The 17,752-nt window shown below is 35.2% G+C and overlaps 1 protein-coding gene across 9 annotated transcripts in view; it reads left to right on the top strand.

The window, feature by feature from the left end:
- PHF14 (PHD finger protein 14) overlaps positions 1 to 17,752 on the top strand; it is a 182,497-nt gene that overhangs the window by 57,973 nt on the left and 106,772 nt on the right. For 7 of the 9 annotated variants that reach the window (XR_006784410.1, XM_045828012.1, XM_045828016.1 and 4 more), the window contains 2 exons: positions 16,286 to 16,336; positions 16,468 to 16,589. Coding sequence is in view for 8 of the 9 variants with exons in the window: in XM_045828012.1 (XP_045683968.1) it covers positions 16,286 to 16,336; positions 16,468 to 16,589 (173 nt within the window). In the remaining variant the exon portion in view is untranslated. Of the gene's footprint in view, positions 1 to 16,285; positions 16,337 to 16,467; positions 16,590 to 17,162; positions 17,436 to 17,752 lie in introns of those variants that run through there. The other 2 variants (XM_045828018.1, XM_045828017.1) reach the window with 2 other exon arrangements.

Genomic DNA, 17,752 nt, shown 5'->3' with positions numbered 1-17,752 from the left:
AAGGAAAACTTCCCCAACCTGGCAAAGGAAATAGACTTCCAGAAAGTCCAGCAAGCTCAGAGAGTCCCAAAGAAGTTCGACCCAAAGAAGCACACACCAAAGCACATCATAATTATATTACTCAAGATTAAAGATAAGGAGAAAATCTTAAAAGCAGCAAGAGAAAAGAAGACAGCTATCTACAAAGCAGTTCCCTGAGACTATCAGCTGATTTCTCAAAAGAAAACTTACAGGCAAGAAGGGACTGGAAAGAAGAATTCCAAGTCATGAAGGACAAGGACCTACATCCAAGATTACTCTATCCAGCAAAGCTGTCATTTAGAATGGAAGGGCAGATAAAATGCTTCCCAGATAAGGTCAAGTTAAAGGAGTGCATCATCACCAAGCCCTTATTATATGAAATGTTCAAGGGACTTATCTAAGAAAAAGAAGATGATCAAAAATATGAACAGTAAAATGACAACTATCAACAACTGAACCTAAAAAAGAACAAACACTAAAGCAAACTAAGCAAACAACTAGAACAGAACAGAATTGCAGAAATGGAGATCACATGAAGGGTTATCAGCAGGGAGAGGGAGGAGGGAATGGGGGAAAAGGTACAGGGAATAAGAAGCATAAATGGTAGGTACAAAATGGATGGGAGGAGGTTAAGAATAGCACAGGAAATGGAGAAGCCAAAGATCTTACCCACATGACCCATTGACATGAATTAAGGGGGTGGAATGCTGGTGGGAAGGGTGGTGCAATGTGGTGGCAAATAAAGGGGAGAAAAAAATGGAACAACTATAGTAGGAAACCAATAAAATATTTTAAAAAATAAGTTATTATTTAACTATTATAACTTCTATATTACTAAAAATGAAACTGAGGAACAGAAAGCTTGAGTAATTTACCTGTGATTTTATATTATTGAATCTTAGTTTTTTTGATTAAGCAATAAATATTCTTTTTGGCATGTTCAAGTGCTTTGATCATTGTTAAGAGAGTTGGAGCACAAAGATTGTGCTCCATCTCTGGCCTCCTTTGTGCCAGAGAAGGCTGCTGTTAGAGGAATGGCATCTGCATTTTCCCGCTGACAGGCAGTTTCCATTTGTCATGGCCAGAGAGTACAGTGGGGAATAGACTACTTCGGCAAGCCTTACTATGTTTTTATTAATTGGATACTGAGGAAAGTCAATTTTCATTTCATTCTACTGTGGTTTCCTTAATAAGGATTTATAGAAACCTGAACAAATACAGCATATTTTGAGACATCCAATTTAGTACGATATAGATGCTCTTCAAAGTGCGTAGTCCCAGTATTATATTTTTCTCTTAGATTTTTCTCTATAGAGGTGATACAAAGATTAGCCAGAAATGTTACATGAAAAAAGTATAGCACTAAAGATTTTATGTTTAAAAATAGTGGCTTAAGAGAACAATATGTAAATGTAAAAGTGAAAATACTATACTTTCAGAAAATATCTTTCCTGTACAATCATGGCTCTGATTCATATTTTTATGTTATCTTGTGTTTACTTTATAGGTTACCATCAATTTTTTGGCAGTTTATCATTCCAAATGTTAGATTATTCTTAATAATTAAGTTTTAACTATAAAAGTAATATATAAATACTTTTTATTAATAAGAAATTTAGAATATAATTAAAGTCTCCTTTAACTTTCCTGCCTGCATCCCCCTCCCCCAATCCAAATTCACATGTCCTGAATCTACCTTTAATACTATGGTATGTATTTTGATCTTTGATTATCTGATATTTCTTTTGATGTATTTGTCAAAATAGAAAAATATCAATGATCCATATGGAAAAATAGTATGGGGATAGTTCAAGAAACATAGAAATGTTCAAGAATTCGTAAGTAGAAGAGGAATGGTGTGGTTGTAGAAAGTTCTTCACATACTGTTTCCTGCTCCAGAGCTATGACTTGGTGACACCTTAGCGCAGCTCACAGATGCCCTGTCTCCAGCACTGCGACATCTTGGTGCCCATTATTCTCTATTTTTCTCGCTGGATACAAACTGGAGGACTAAATCTAAAGAAGAATAAGAATTGAAAAGCATATTTTTATTTACCATTACCTGTTACTTACCATGCATTTTGTATTAATCCGCTTTCATGACTACCCTATGAAGTAGTTACTGATATCTCACCTGAGATGAGAAACTGAGGCAGCATTTAAGTAACTAACTTGTCTAAAGACATGCAACTACCAAGCTAGAAATCAAACTAAGCTAGCTCCTGAGTCCATATTTTTAACTACTTCATTGTGCTGCCTTTCTAGACGAAATTACTAGCTCTCCTCCTTAAGTCAGAATCAGAGGCTCCTGATGCTTCCAGCAGCTTGGAGACTAAGGATTTGGTCAGGAAAATGAAAGTCACTATGTGGAGAATTCATAGCTTTTACCACTGGAGGTGTGGATGTTAAGAAAGCTGTCACTGTACATTGGAGGAACTCTGCTGAACATTAGAGATATTTTAAATGAAATATTTATCCTGAAGCACTGAGCAGGCGGTGGGAGCTGACATTAGGTCTGAGAACTTGACAGTGAAGATCTTAGTCTGAAGAGTGCTGGTGAGTGGGTGGAAAATGAGTTTGTGGGGAAGTCTGCAAACTGCCAGGACTGTGATGTGGAAGTTAATCAGAAGGTCTACAAGGCTGCAGCATCTGAGAAAGCCAAGCCTTAGAGTCCCCTGACCTCCTGAGAAAAAGGAGGTTTCCCTTGTGTTTCAAATCTGAGATTACTAACGTGGAACTGTACGGGGAAGGGACTCCAGGAAATGTGGTCCAGCCTTAGAGTAAGTAAGGGGTTGTGGTGGAGACACGTGCCAGACTGACCACGGGCAATCCAGCATCGTAAACAACTGCTGTTTTCAGAAGTGGCTAATGTACAGTAGTACTTACTTGCCACATGGGTGGGTGCCCTAAAAAGTGGCATTTGCAGACTCCTTTTCTCCTCCCACTTTGTTTCCTTTTTGAAGACTGTGATGCTGTGTTCCCCATCTATATTGTCCCATCTCTGAGCACTGTACAAGGCATGCAGTGAGTTCTTGATAAAGTGGTTGAATGAATCACTGGGAGCATGAATGCAGACAGTGAACGAAGCGTTGTAAAATGCCAAGAGGAAAACCTGAGTGTAGGCCAATGAAAGTGAACCTGGGCATTTTACAGGCCCAACAATATTTCAAATAGAGGGTTACCGCCTTCCCTGGCTCACTGTATACCGAGCTTAACCTTCACAATGCTTGCCATTCATTTATGAGTGAATCAACATTTTCTCTCCCACTACTTTCTCTTTCTTTTTTTAAAGAAGTTAATTAAAAGGGAGTAACATGGGTGAAACAGAGAATCTTAAAAATAAAGGTTCTAGTGATAGATGATATGCCAGCTTCTGTTAACTCAATGACTTTTGTCTGCTCTTTCTCTTTATTTATAGAAGCCACACAAATGAGTTTAGGGCTTTTCTTATTAGAGACCTTGGCAAAGAGAGTCCCTTTTATTTTTATTTCATTAAGTGACTCTTTCCCTCAGAATTCCTATAATTTATACCATCCATTGCCAATGTTTATTTCAAAAGTTGGCTCTGATGTAATTTATTTTTTTAGTGGTTGAGCTGATGTTTTGAATCTACATTCAGTTTATATAATAATATCACTTTATAAAATAATTACTTTCATATGTCTAATTGAACATTCTGGAGAAAACTAGTATTAATTTCTGCATTGATAGCCAATAATAACAATTGGGGATAATTTTAAAATATGCTTTTCATTTATTGCAGGAATAAAAATGTTTAGTCTTTGGGACTGGAATCTCACTTATCATAATATAATTCAACTTGTTTTGTTCTGGGAGAATTGCTTTTCTTCTGTGAGAGGTCCTTTTTATAGGACAGTGAATCAATTTGTATAACTAGCCTACCTATAGATGTAAAATCATCATGCTTCAGTGGTTTTCAGCTGGTGTCCCATGCCACACTGGTGTGCCCCAGGTATCTTTAAAACATGCAGTACTGGCCCTGGCTGGTATAGCTCAGTGGATTGAGCACAGGCCTGTGAACCAAAGGGCCAGTCAGGGCACACACCTGTGTTCCAGGCCCGGTCCCCAGTGGGGGCTGTGCGAGAGGCAGCCACACATTGATGTTTCTCTTCCTCTCTTTCCCCTCCCCTTCTCCTCTCTCTAAAAATAAATAAATAAAATCTTTAAAAAATAAAAACAAAAAAAATAAAACATGCAATACCTGACTATTTAGTTAGGGGCAGTGACCTCTTTTCCCTTAGATTATCACATTAAAAAAAATGACAACAGCCAACACAACAATAGCCATTTGGTGTGGATGAATTAAAATTATACCTATTTTTTTTTGTCAAATGGGCAAAAAATCTATTTTTTGGCTGTGCCACAGAATTTTAGTAATTAGTTTATGTGTGCTATGAAATGAAATAAGTTGAAAAATCACTGCCATACTTCAAATATTACTTGGATTAAGAAAGACTTTTTCTTGAACTTCTTAAAATGTTATGTGGCTTTAATCTGTCTCTATAAATTTTTATTATAGTACTTCCATTCCACTACTTTGAAATACTGTCTTTGTCTTTCCACATTTCTGCATTGCTTCTCTGGCATTGAGCCAAAACGGCTCTGTAATCCCATTGACATTGTAGGTTGCTGTTTTACTGATCTGTGAAGCATTCACTCACTGTCTTGTATCACATAGTCCATTTTATGATTTTACAATATTCTAGTTTTAATACTTAACTATTTTGTTTTTCACATCTTTTAAGTCCCAGTAGTTCTACAGTTATTTCATCTACTCTGATTTTGCTAATTTTAAGTTTGATCTCATAGCACTTTGAGGGTGGATCATGACTTCTGATGCATGCAACATAATTCTCAGCCTCACTGATTTGATCTTAAGTGTATTTTGTGCTCTTGGGTAAACCTTCAAAGTCCAGTAAAGGGAAGACAGTACTTTAAGGCGAACTTTTGTTTATAATAGATAGAAACATGAATTTATATTATGATTTTCTTCACAATTGTCAAAATTTAGGCAGTTATCGTTTGTCTGAATGCTTTGGTCACCTCTATTCCGAGTTGAGTAGTTTTTTTATGTGAAGCAGTAAACGTGGCTGCATGGGAGTCCAGGTCTTTGCATACTCGCTAGTCCTTGCTTGTGACTCTCTGTTCTGCTCTTGAGGCATGATCAAGTTCATCTTTTCCCACATATATTTATTGAGCAACTAATAATGTCAGGCACTGGGCAACAGATATTGGATAGAATATCAAAATGAAGACATGCTTTATGTCCTTTAGAAACTAGAAAGTTGAAAGAAAGTCAACTGTCAAGAAAATGGAATATAAATTAGAAAGTGCAGTGTCCTTATGAGAAGTGATTGCTGTAGCGGGTAACACAATAGTTGGGAAGAGAAAGGATAGAAGATTGAGGTGAGCAACAAAGACTGAAAGCTGACTGTTGCTATATCCCAAAGCCTGGGTATTAATAAACTGATTATTTTAAAGTCACAGCAAGCCAGATGCATTGGGCCCTTTAGCATAAAATTTAGTGTAGCAATTTTGAACCATCTTTGGGTATCATAATGCCTATAGCTGTCTTTCTTGCAATGTGTTTTTATGATAGGCATTTTGATGGCCACAGCCTCTTTCATTACTAACCTGGCAAAATTTTAAAGATGTTAATTGGATTAATTCTTAATAATTTAATTTTAATGCAGATTTACTTATCCATCAAGGTTATTAATGATTATTAGCACACCTTTAGCAAAAAAAATCATTTGCTATTTCAGCCATTTTATTTTTTAGATAAATAGGTATGAATAGTTATTAGGATAGCTTATTTCTTTTTTGTTTTTTTTTTTTTGTCCCATTTTCCCCCCTTTATTCCCCTTTGCCCTATACCTGCCCTCTCACCTGCATACCTCCCCTCCTTAGTTCATGTCCATGGGTTGTACATGTAAATTCTTTGGCTTCTCCATTTCCTATGCTATTCTTAACCTCCCCCTGTCTATTTTGTACCTACAATTTATACTTCTTATTCCCTTTACCTTTTCCCCCATTTCCCTCTCCTTATCCCTACTGATAAACCTCCATGTGATCTCCATTTCTGTTCCAGTTCTAGTTGTTTGCTTAGTTCATTTTTGTTTTTGCTTTATAGGTTTGGTTGTTGATAGTTGTGATTTTGTCATCAACTCATTTCTTTTTAAATTACTTTTGTGCTAAGAAAATTCTGATCATTATTGATTGATTTAAGAGTTTTTTTAATTTAAATAACTTTCTTATATTTATTCAATTAGAAATATCTAGTAAAAGGATATGACTTATGCTTGAGAAAGTAACCATTTAAAATGTAATGGTATTTTCCTCTCTGGGACAATTTTTTTGTATCATTATTCCCTTTAAAAGTTCTTGAGTGTTTTAGATAGCATTAAAACCTGTAATGTAACATAGTATGTGGCAGAAAATACTTGAACTAACACATGGTAGATTTAATTTCTGGCCCATACTCTGCTAATAACCCTCTAGGCGGCTGTGGGTAAGTAATTTATCTCGTTTGCACTCATGCCCTGATCCTCAGAACCTGTGAGTATGTTACCGTATGTGGCAAAAGGGGCTTTGCAGGTGTGATTAAATTTATGGACCTTGAGATGGGAAGACTGACCAGGATTTCCATGTGGGTCCAATCTAATCTCATATGTACCTGAAAGGAGAAGACCTTTCCTGGTTTTGATTAAGAGGGAGGTGTAACTATAGGCAGTGGGTCAGAGAGATGCAGCACTGCTGCCTTCCAAGGAGAAGGACAGGGGCCCTGAGCCAAGGAAAGGGGGCAGCCTCTAGGAGATGGAAAAGGCAAGCAGGCTGACTTCTCTGTAGAGCATCCAGAAAGGGATGCAGCCCTGCCAGCACTCGTGACCTACAGAGCTGTAAACTAATACATCTGTTTTAAGCCGCTAAATTTGTGATAATTTATTATGGCAGCGATACATAGAGTGACTTCCATTTTTGTCATTTAAAACTGAAATGGGAAAATGATTTATAACATTACATAAGTTTTACTTGAAGGCATACATGTTAGAGATGAATGGCACACTGATTCACACGTTCGGAAGGTTCCAGTAGTGTGGTAGTTCATGTTCACTTCAATGCTTTGTACCACTAAATGGTAGAGTCCGTCGGTGGATTTTAAAGTGCTTAGTTTTTTCATCATTGATGGAGGTGGAAATAATTTTGTGACATTTTTAGCCTTTTTTATCTGTAATTTAAATATGAAATTTAATAATATAAGCAGTAATGGAAAATTTGTTTATTATTTTTCAAAGTTTGCTACTATTAAAATTGACTCTTGATCCAGTTATGGCTGATGAATTTTTTAATCACAGCTTTGCTGAGATATAATTCATATACCATACAATTCATTTATTAAAGTTGTACAATTCAGTGGTTTTTATTAATTTGTAGAGTTGGACAGCTATCACCACAATCAATTTTAGAATATTTTCATTGCTTCCTTGAAAAAAAAATCCTACATCCATTAGCAGTGGCTGCATTTTCCACTCTCCCAAGCTGAAACCCTGGGCAACTACTTACCTGCTCTTTGTCACGATAGATTTGCTTTCTGGACATTCCATATAGATGGAATAATATGACTTTTTTTTTTTTTCACTTAGTGTAATATTTTCAAGATTTATTTATGTTATAGCATGTATCAGTACTTCATTTCTTCTTATTTTCATACAGTATTCCATTATGGGTGTACTATATTTTACTTACCTTCACTCATCATTTGATGGACTATTGTGGGTCCCCCCCCACTCCACTTTCTGGCTGTTCTAGGTCATGCTGCTATGAATATTCATGTACAGGTTTTTTCTGTGAATGTGAGTTTTCACTTGTCTTGGGTGTATGATAAACCTAGGAATGGAATTGCTGGCTCATATGTTAACTCTAATTTTAACTTTTATGAAACTGCCAGACTCTTTTCCCGTGTAGCTGTGGTATTTCCCATTGTCACCAGTGGTGTATGCAGGCTCCAGCTTCTCCACATCCTCACCATCGTTTATTATTGCCCGTCCTTTTGATTATAGCCATCCTAGTGGGTGTGAAGGAGTATCTCCTTGTGGTTTTGATTTGCATTTCTTTTTTTTTTTTAATTTTATTTTAATCATTGTTCAAATACAGTTTTCTCCTTTTTTGATTTGCATTTCTTTGTTGGCTACTGATACTGATAATCTTTTTCCTTTCTGTTTCTTCCCATTCCTTTCATTCCCTTTCCCTTTCCTTTTTTCTTTGTGGCAGAAATTTATTGCTCAGTTCTGGAGGCTAAAGCTCAGGTGCCAGCATAGTCAGTGAGGGTCGTCCTCTTGTGTTCTCACATGGAGATGGGAACACTGATTGATATTTTAAAAGAAAAAAAAATGATGCAGCCCCCTTCCCTTCTTTGTCATCTGTACTGTCACTAATGCTAAAATGTTTCTAATAGAACTTTCAAACAAATGATAAGTGACTGAGATTATGTATCTGTAGTAAAGTGTAACTAACCCTGTATTATTGTTGTCATTATCCCCCAACTTTAGTTCCTGTGAGCTAAGACAGAGAAACCTAATGTGATGTTACGATGAAGTTCCAGAAAGATACTCTGCGGAATAATTGAAAGAGTATTCCCATAGCACTGTTTTCTTTTGCTGCCCTTTTCACAATGATGATTAAGCTTGTTGTATGTTTATAAGTTTAATAAATGGATGAACAGAGACTCTCTACATAATAATGACCTGGTCATTTATCTTTGAATATTTAAGCCTCTGTTCCATGAACGCTAGGATAAGTTCAGACAGTAAAACTGGGCCCGACAGTTAGAGCCATCTCATAGTGAGACACACTGCTCGTTCTTTGGAACAGTTAAAGCTGTATGACTATCAGGGATATTTTTGGATGTGTTTTCTGCATTGAGTAGGGAGAGAATGTTAGATGAAATAATTTTTTATTTTAATATTAAGGTGTATGTGAAATAATCATGAGCTCAGTTTGTTGTGGGTCCTTCTTTACGTTTCTAGTCCAGTGGCCATCTTCATTCTCACAGTTACCTAGCAATTTGCTTACACAGGCACCTCCTGCTACCCGGGACAATGCTAGTACCTTAAGTGGATCCTATGTTTAGTCATTTCAGTAATGCTTTTGCTACCATCCTTGATTCCCTCCTGCCAATCCGAACTTGTTCTTTTTCCATTCCTACCTGAGGGTTGCTAGTATCACACTGCAATGTGTTCCTCTGAGATTAAAAAAAATGTTAGGGATTTTCTCTATATGTATCTTTAAGGTGATTGTAGAATTTTGCATCATTATGAAGGGTATTAAAGATATGACTCACTCTTAAACTTAAGAGCAATTTTGATTGTAATAGAGATTTTAGAAGATCTGAGCAGTATAACTTTGTTCTTTTAGTTTACTTTAGTTGCATTTACCATTTTTATAAGTAATTGTTCATGTAACTATTTGTTTAGTATCTGTAGACTCGTAGGCCTGAAACCCCATGGACAGGAGCTGTCCTGTTTACCACTCTATGTCCACAAAGTAGTACAAGGCTTGGTTCGCAGCAGGTCCTTAGTATTTCACAAATAGGCTCTTCCGTCTTCCACTGTGGCCAGGCATGTGTAGCCAGTGTACTTCAGAACTCTCTTTTTTCGCTAGCCCTTTAGTGTTAGGAGGAAATTGGTCCCCTTCTCCTTATATGTTAATCCTATTTCATTGGTAAAATGAGAGAATTATTGTAAAGGCAGCCTGGGATACTTCTGTTTAAATACCCATTATTTAGACATTTTCTCTGCATGCTTTTTTATGTGCAAACTTTTCACTTCCTTTTAGGCAAGTAAATTACTTTTGAAGAAAATATAAATTAGTGTACCCATGTCCCTTTTGAAGTTACTTTAAAATTGATGTTTGTACTTTTTTGGCATATTTTCTAACAACTTTAATGTAACTTGAAAGCTTTCTGATTTTCTTTTCATTTTCTTTACGTTTTATATCATGTAGTCTCTTTTCATCTTTTATACAAGTGCCAAAGGACTTGTTGGGACCTGCCTTCCCATACGCCTTCACACACATGCAGCATCTCCTACTGTCTTTGAAGTTGTCAGATCTTTCTTCCTGTCTCATGCATTTTTTATTTTGTTTTGTATGTCTCCATTTTTTAAAAAAATAAATGCAATAAAAAGTCAAAAGTACACTGAAATTAAGAACAAACTGACAGTAACCAGAGGGGAGGTGGGAGGAGATAATGTGGGGGAAAGGGGGAAGGGTTTTCAGGAACATGTGTAAAGGACACATGGACTAAACCAAAGGGGGGAAGGATGGAGGGTGGAAAGTGGGGATGGCTGTGGTTGGAGGGTAGTGGGGGCTGGTGGAGACAACTATACTAGAACAATAAAAAATAGTTTTTCATGGGACTGCAGCCATGTTGTTTTTCAGGATGCACCTTTTCTTACAGGTCATTGTTTTGGAACTAGACTTAAACACTTTGTTAATCTGTTTTCTCTCTTACTTAAAACTGTAAGTCATTAGTCTGTCCCTTTTTTTTTGCATTTGAGAATCAAATATCCTAGCGTCTACTTTTACTACATTTGTTGTTAAATTAGTTTTACAACTACAAAGTGGTATCCCATTTGACAAAGTTAGAATGTAAGTCCTAAGAATTTGAAAATCTGGAATATGTATTTTAAAAATTTAATTTGTAACTTAATTATATATTTATATTCTGAATTTTTAAAAAAAAATTATTGTATTTTTCCCATTACCATTTAGCTCCTTTATACCCTGCCCCCTACAATCACCACCACACTATTGTCCATGTCCATGAGTCCTTTTTCCTTTGGGCTCACTCCTTCCACCCCCTCCCCTACCCCACCCACAGCTGTCATCCTGCTCTCTATCTATGAGTCTGTCTCTGTTTTGCTTGTTAGTTCAGTGTGTTCATTAAGTCTACACAGGAGTTTCTCTTACTGGCTTATTACTTCACTTAGCATGAAATTCTCCAGGTCCATCCATTGTGTCATTAAGCATAAAATTTTCCTTTTTTGTATGGCCAAGTAGTATTTTATTGTAGAAATGTCCCATTCAGCCCTAACAAAATGACTAAAGATTACTGTGCACCTTGTCCTTGTTATTGTATACCAACTGTTTTAATTAAATTATTACAGTTCTGTAAAAAAAAAAGGTTTATTTGGAGGCTTTAGATATCAGAGCTATTATTGAGTCTACTGTCTTTAGAGGAATGCTGGCAAGCTTTTTTTGTGGTGGAACTAGACCATATTTAACTCACTTTGGCTCTTGGAAGAAAGAGACTCACTCTGTGTGTCAAGTAATCTTATTTGGAGCCTGAAGTTTGTGCATTTTGCCTCTGGAAATCATCATTTTTATTTACAAGAGTTTGAGATAAAGGGAATTAGAATAGGTAGAGCTTCAGGATTTTACTTTTTTGAATATAGCATTATCTGTGAGAAGGGTTTTATAGGAATACTTACATAAAATGTATATTTTATGTTTTTAGGCTTGTGGTTATTTTAATTTATAGTGTTAACCCAGTTGATTATGATTTTTCTTTTTATTCTTCTATGTATTTTCCTTTTTTAAAAAAAGATTTTATTTATTTGTTTTTAGAGAGATGGGAAAGGTGGGAGAAAGAGAGTGAGAGAAACATCAGTGTGTGGTTGCCTCTCATGTGTCCCCTACTGGGGACCTGGCTGGCAGCCCAGGCATGTGCTCTGACTGGGAATTGAACTGGTGACCATTTGGTTCATAGACCAGCACTCAACCTACTGAGCCACACCACACAGGGCTATGTATTTTCCTACCTCTGTTAATATAAATTCGATTAGATAGAAATAAGCCCCACAACCAATTGATAAGAAGGAGACACCCAGTTTCCGTGATGACTATTCCATCTGCTGTGTGCCAGTAGCTAACAGAAACAGATGGCACTTTGTTCAACCTTGTTTACATATATAAATGTTTTTGCATATTTTATGAGCTTTAATATGATTGTTTTCAATATATTGTTCTATAATTGGAAAACAAATACTTATTTTTTTAGAATATATATGTAAACTTTATATGTATAAAATGTATATTGAAGCATTTTGAACAGCTGCCAGACAGCTGCTGGCATTTATTTCTCTGTATAAATCTGAAGATACTCAGCTTTACAGAGGTTTTCAATGTTTGATTTAATTGTCCTAGTTAACATTGAATTTGAAATTTTGCTCAAGAATAAGCATTTTCTCTTTTTATATAAAAATTACATGGGGAGGCATTCCTTGTGTTTTATCTGGTTAAATAATGGCTTATTTATTCATTATCATTTGTATAAGTGTTGACTAGTCCTGAAAAAGGTAAGTCATTACGTTTAGAGAACACTGCGCCCGTGAGTGTGTGAAAGCCATCTTGTGGTGTGAAGGGTGTGGAGGCACTTTCAGGTTTAAATTCAGCTCAGTGTCAGACGAATCATTCTGACCTTGGGAGAATCATCATGCCTCAAACTTCACTGTAAATTAAAATAACCCTAGCTCTAAAGAATTAATTTAAATTGGTTACATGTTTTCTATCTAAATGAAATGATTGAAACATTTAATTATTTGTTTCAGATGAATAAGCTATTAAAATGATGTCTGATGACTAATAATACTTTATTCTTTTCTAACTTGGATACATTGTCTCTAATATCTCTTCATTCTCTTGGGGGTGTTTTTTTTTACCTCTGGTTTTCAAGTAAATGTACCATAGACAGACAAAGAACCAGGTGATCTAAGATGCATTGTTCCCCAAGCATATAAAGTTCTTAGAATGTAACAAAACAAGAAAAAATAGGAATGTGTCAAGATGTAGAGTGAGTTTCAAACTTTCATTTGCTTTTTATAGGTTAATAATTGCAAAAGGAACCATGATTTGGAATTGAATCCTCCGTTGATCATTTGGAACTAGATAATGTATCTATGTTAAGTTCTAAGACACATAATCATTAAATAAAATTCTTCTTTCCACATGTCATTTTTACCCTGCTCCCTTACTTTGTTTCTAGAATAGTGTCAACCTCATCCTGTCCTGCATGGCTCAGCGGGTTGAGAATCAGCCTGTGAACTGAGGGGTTGTGGTTCGATTCCTGGTCAGGGCACGTGCCTGGGTAGGGGGCCAAGTTCCCAGTAGGGGAAGCTGATCAATGTTTCTCTCACACATCAATATTTCTCTTTCTCCCTCCCTTCTCCTCTATCTAAAAATAAATATTTTTTAAAAAAGTATCAGCCACACTGTACATCATGAAATAGCCACCTGGTTATGAATATTTCTTTACATTTAAGATGGGGCAAGTTCTTTGATAATTGAAATTTGTTGGATGGACCAAACATGTTTTTGTCTTTCTTTTTTTTTTTTTTGCTTTTTTGCATCATATCTCCACTTATTAATGCCCTTTAGATTTTCTGATTAATTCAGATGTGCCGTGTTTAAGATATATTCTGTCGTGATCATAGGCATTTGTAAGATGTTATGACTGCTTCCTTAAAACTAGACAGAAACCAACAGTTCTTGGCATTTTCTTGGAGGACTTTATATTGTGAAGAGTAGTGTTTGGGTTAAATCACCTTTTTTTTTTTTTTCATTGTAAATGAAATATTGGTGATGTGATAAATGCTAAAGAAGCTTGCTGTAATTTACTTTGGCCATGAACCAACCATGGCAATATTATACTGTGTAGGTTAGCAGAGTGGATAGAATATAGTGTTAATTTGAGGTATTGAGGTCTCCTCGCCATTGGGTATAATTGTCTAATGTACTGGTTTTCAAATGTAAGAATTCATCATTTAGGCATTATGATGTACAGTTTAAGTATTCAAGTGAAAGTAAGAGATTTGTTTTCACATGATAATTTTGGTCTTCTCTATTTGGGATTAAATTTATTAATCTTGGATTTGTCATGCAAGAACAAACACTGAGTTGTGAGTTGAGATACCCAGGTTTGAAGTTTACTGCAGTCAGCTGTGTGATCAAGTCCTTCCATGGACTGCTTTTCCAAAGCTCTGAGACACTGTCATTTCATATTGCTTGTAACAGTGTGTTTCTGGCTGGAGTTTGTTTATGTTGCTTTGGTGAGTTATTTACAATTACATCATAGGAATGATGTATTATAGGAATACATCAATGATTACCATTTGGTAATAAATGCGCTCAATTTAAAATGACTGTTTTAGATAATTATAAATATACTTATTCACTTTAAAAATAGCATTTTAGTTAAACAGATACATAGTTATATAAAAAGGAATTTATAGAGAAATGTAACCTATGCTATTGTATGTTATAATCACTTACTGGCATTATTGTGCTTTGTACTACTAATTGCAGTATGAGTTTGAAAAACTTCCAATTGATAGAGTCATTCCAGATAATTGAAGATTTGAAGTATTAATTAAAAATGATAAATAACTGTGTATCTTGAAAAGAATTGATGACATGAACTTGGAGCTTTCACATATATACCTCAAAAATTAATTCACTGACTAGACGACTCAAAAGTTCAATTATTCTTTTGCTACTTCATTACATAAAAAAAGGGGTGAATAAAAAAATAGGAATGTGTGGAGTTTTGAGCATTCTGAAATGTTTATAGAACTAAAATGAGTAATTTGAATATTTTCCCTTTGATATTGGTTATAGTGGTCACCTTATTGAAATGTCCTATATGCAAACATTACTCAAACTGAAAAATAGCTCATTAGAGAAGGAAACAACAATTTACCCTTTTTGTCAATTGTTTTATCATTTGTATTATCTAGCAAGGAATTTGTGAATTTTAATCTAACCACTTATTTATTTTATTACAACAAATTCATTCAGCCTTTATGTAATACATATTATATTCAGGTTAATTGCATTTGGGAAGATGAGTATGATATGATCCTCGCCAGTGTGGGGATAAACTGTGTTGGGGGAAGGAAACTGAGGCATAAAGGACAGGGATGTCGCAGGAGGGAAAGATGGATATGTAAAGAGCTAGCCATAAATTTTAGTTAGAGCGCAGATAAGTGTCGTCAGCATTAAGGGTTCTTCTGCACTCCTGTTCTCTGACTCAGATGTGTGTATGACTTACTTGTAGATCTTGTTAAAAGGCAGTATGAAGTAAGAATTAAGATTCTAAATTTCTGAGAAGCTCTTAGGGAAGGCCAATGCTTATGAGCCATGATTGATATTTTGAGGAAGAAGCTCAGTATTGTTCTTTGGGATTAAGAATAGATGTAGGGTCTGTATTTAAAGACTTTTCTTGGATACAGTGTTACTTTTTCTTCCTAATTCCTTACATAGTGTGATTAAAACATACTAATTGGCAATGCAAATGTAAATGAATACATAGTTTATAAATATACTTCTTTTGAATGACTAGTTCAATCAGGTCTTGGTTGTCTAGGGGCAGATTAAATAATGTGTAATTAGCCATGGTATTAACTAACAAGGGACTTGGTATTACGAATTGAAACAACAGTACTTTAGGAAAATATCAACATATTTACATTGGATAGAAATTATGTTTAGAATTACATGGTAACTACTCTAACCTGGAAGTATTCCTCGATCTACAGTGTGGTAATTTGTGGGAGAGTACCTCCTTTCTCTCCCATTATCTGAAGACCGCTAGTCTGCACGTGGGACTATAGGTCTATAGAGGCTTTGCTATGTGGGCGGAGATTTTTTAACATATTGGTTGTAAATGATTTTGTATTTCATACTTTATTACACTTAAATGTTTGGGTGTTGTCTTTCAAATGGTAAGTGCGTTCTGAAATATTTTAATTACATTTGAAATAAGTCATTTATATCATGTTTTAGGTCTATTTTAATGAAGATTTGGGGACATCTGAGATCCTTGTCTTCCACTTTTTGTTCATCTTACACAAACATGCATGCACACACACACGGACATATAATAGATGGAGTGTGAGTCTTTGTTTAGCATTTCAGCTGTAGAAGTTTTACAAGTTATGAAAATTTAAATTCTTTGCATAAATTGAAATTGTGTGACATATATGAAGTATTGAAAAAATTCTTCGAATTAATTTTGGACAACTTTTTTCCTGTCGGATACTTGTGTGATTAAGTAAAGCACTGTAAATTTGTCTGACTTTTATTTCCTGTGACATAAATTGTAGCAGTACAATAGAGCATTACAGTATGAATTAGAAATACTAATTTTCCAAGTGTGTAAGCAGTTGTGGATTTTTTTTCTTTTTAGAGAACCAGAGGACGAAAACGAAGCTTCATTCCTGATGAAGAAAAACATGAGGTTGGAATAAGTTAAGCATATTTTACCTAGTCTAAACTTTGGTAAACTTCCATGCTCAAAATTATTTCTGTTTTCTTTATATCCTGATTTTGCTTATGTTTTGTTCTGTTCTGTTCTCCCTGGGACGGCAGGAAAGAGTTCCTAGAGAGAGAAGACAGAGGCAGTCTGTGTTACAGAAGAAGCCCAAGGCTGAAGATTTACGAACTGAATGTGCTACCTGCAAGGGAACTGGAGACAATGAGAATCTTGTCAGGTAAATTGTAGGCTGAGACCTTGTCTTCAGGGGGTTGCAGGGGCGTTTTCATCATTTTTTTCATCACAGATATAATGGGGAAAAATCACAGTACAGGATCTTTTCTAAACTTTATTTAGTGGAAACACTACTTCAGAAGCAGATTTCATCCACTTACTAACCTGCCACATTTGGTTATTCTCTGGAGTTAGATGTAATTAGGAGTGATAATCTGAATTTTGAACACAAGAGAATGTTCTCTTGATAAGAGTTGACAATATTCTGTATTTAGAAGCCACAAAAGCAATTTAATCCAAACACTTGGCACTAAGATTATTGTTTTATCTCATTAAGCAATAAAAATTACTAAATTCTCTTAGCATGCTCTAAAACTTTAAGTTTATTACCAATAATGATAAGATATACCTTTTATTGATAGGAGCTTTATCACTAGTTCCTGTTTATCAAAACAAATGTGTTAAATGCTTCTCTCTTATGAAATAAAGAAAGGTGAAAAGATGGCCTAGATAGATTTTATTTTGTTTTATGTTTGTTTTCTCCTTTGTTTTGTTTTGGCACTTTTTTTTTTCTTAGCAGACATAATGCAAATCAGGAATCTCAGCTGATGTTGCACAGTGGCTATTCCTGATGGTCCAGACACTGCTAATTTTAGCCATTTGCCTCTTTTGCTGAGATGAAGAAATTGCTCAAAACCCTGGATGAGATGGAGGAGTGGGTGGGTGAACTCAGGAGACCTCATTTAAAAGCGTTACCACTCTTACATAAATAATCTTTTAGTGTGGCAGGGGAACCCTTTCTAATTTCTTGAAAAAACTGTCTTTTTATAAACTCTTTTTAAATTATCTGAAGGCACAGAAATTAAATGTTTTAAAACACTAAGTTGATAAAATATATATTAATACTGTTATATAATTTTAAATATTTGCTTCCAAAATGATGTTATTTGTCATTAAAATATAATTTCTATTTCTTTTCATTGCTCAAATAAAGGCAAGAAGTTTTGAATTTATGAGTTTTTTATACTATCAGTGAAGAAGTTAAGTAGAAAATTAAAATTATAGTGAAGAAATACAAAATGCTTCAACAAAGTCAAGAAAGTCTGTAACATTTGGCCAGTGCTTTTTGAATGTCATGTGAGCTCTCCTGAAGGTTAAACTCATGGG

Source organism: Phyllostomus hastatus, unplaced genomic scaffold (assembly GCF_019186645.2).
Source record: "Phyllostomus hastatus isolate PE091 unplaced genomic scaffold, TTU_PhHast_1.1 phas_scaffold_78, whole genome shotgun sequence".
Taxonomy (NCBI): Eukaryota; Metazoa; Chordata; class Mammalia; order Chiroptera; family Phyllostomidae; genus Phyllostomus; species Phyllostomus hastatus.
This window is presented reverse-complemented; position numbering and strand designations above follow the sequence as displayed.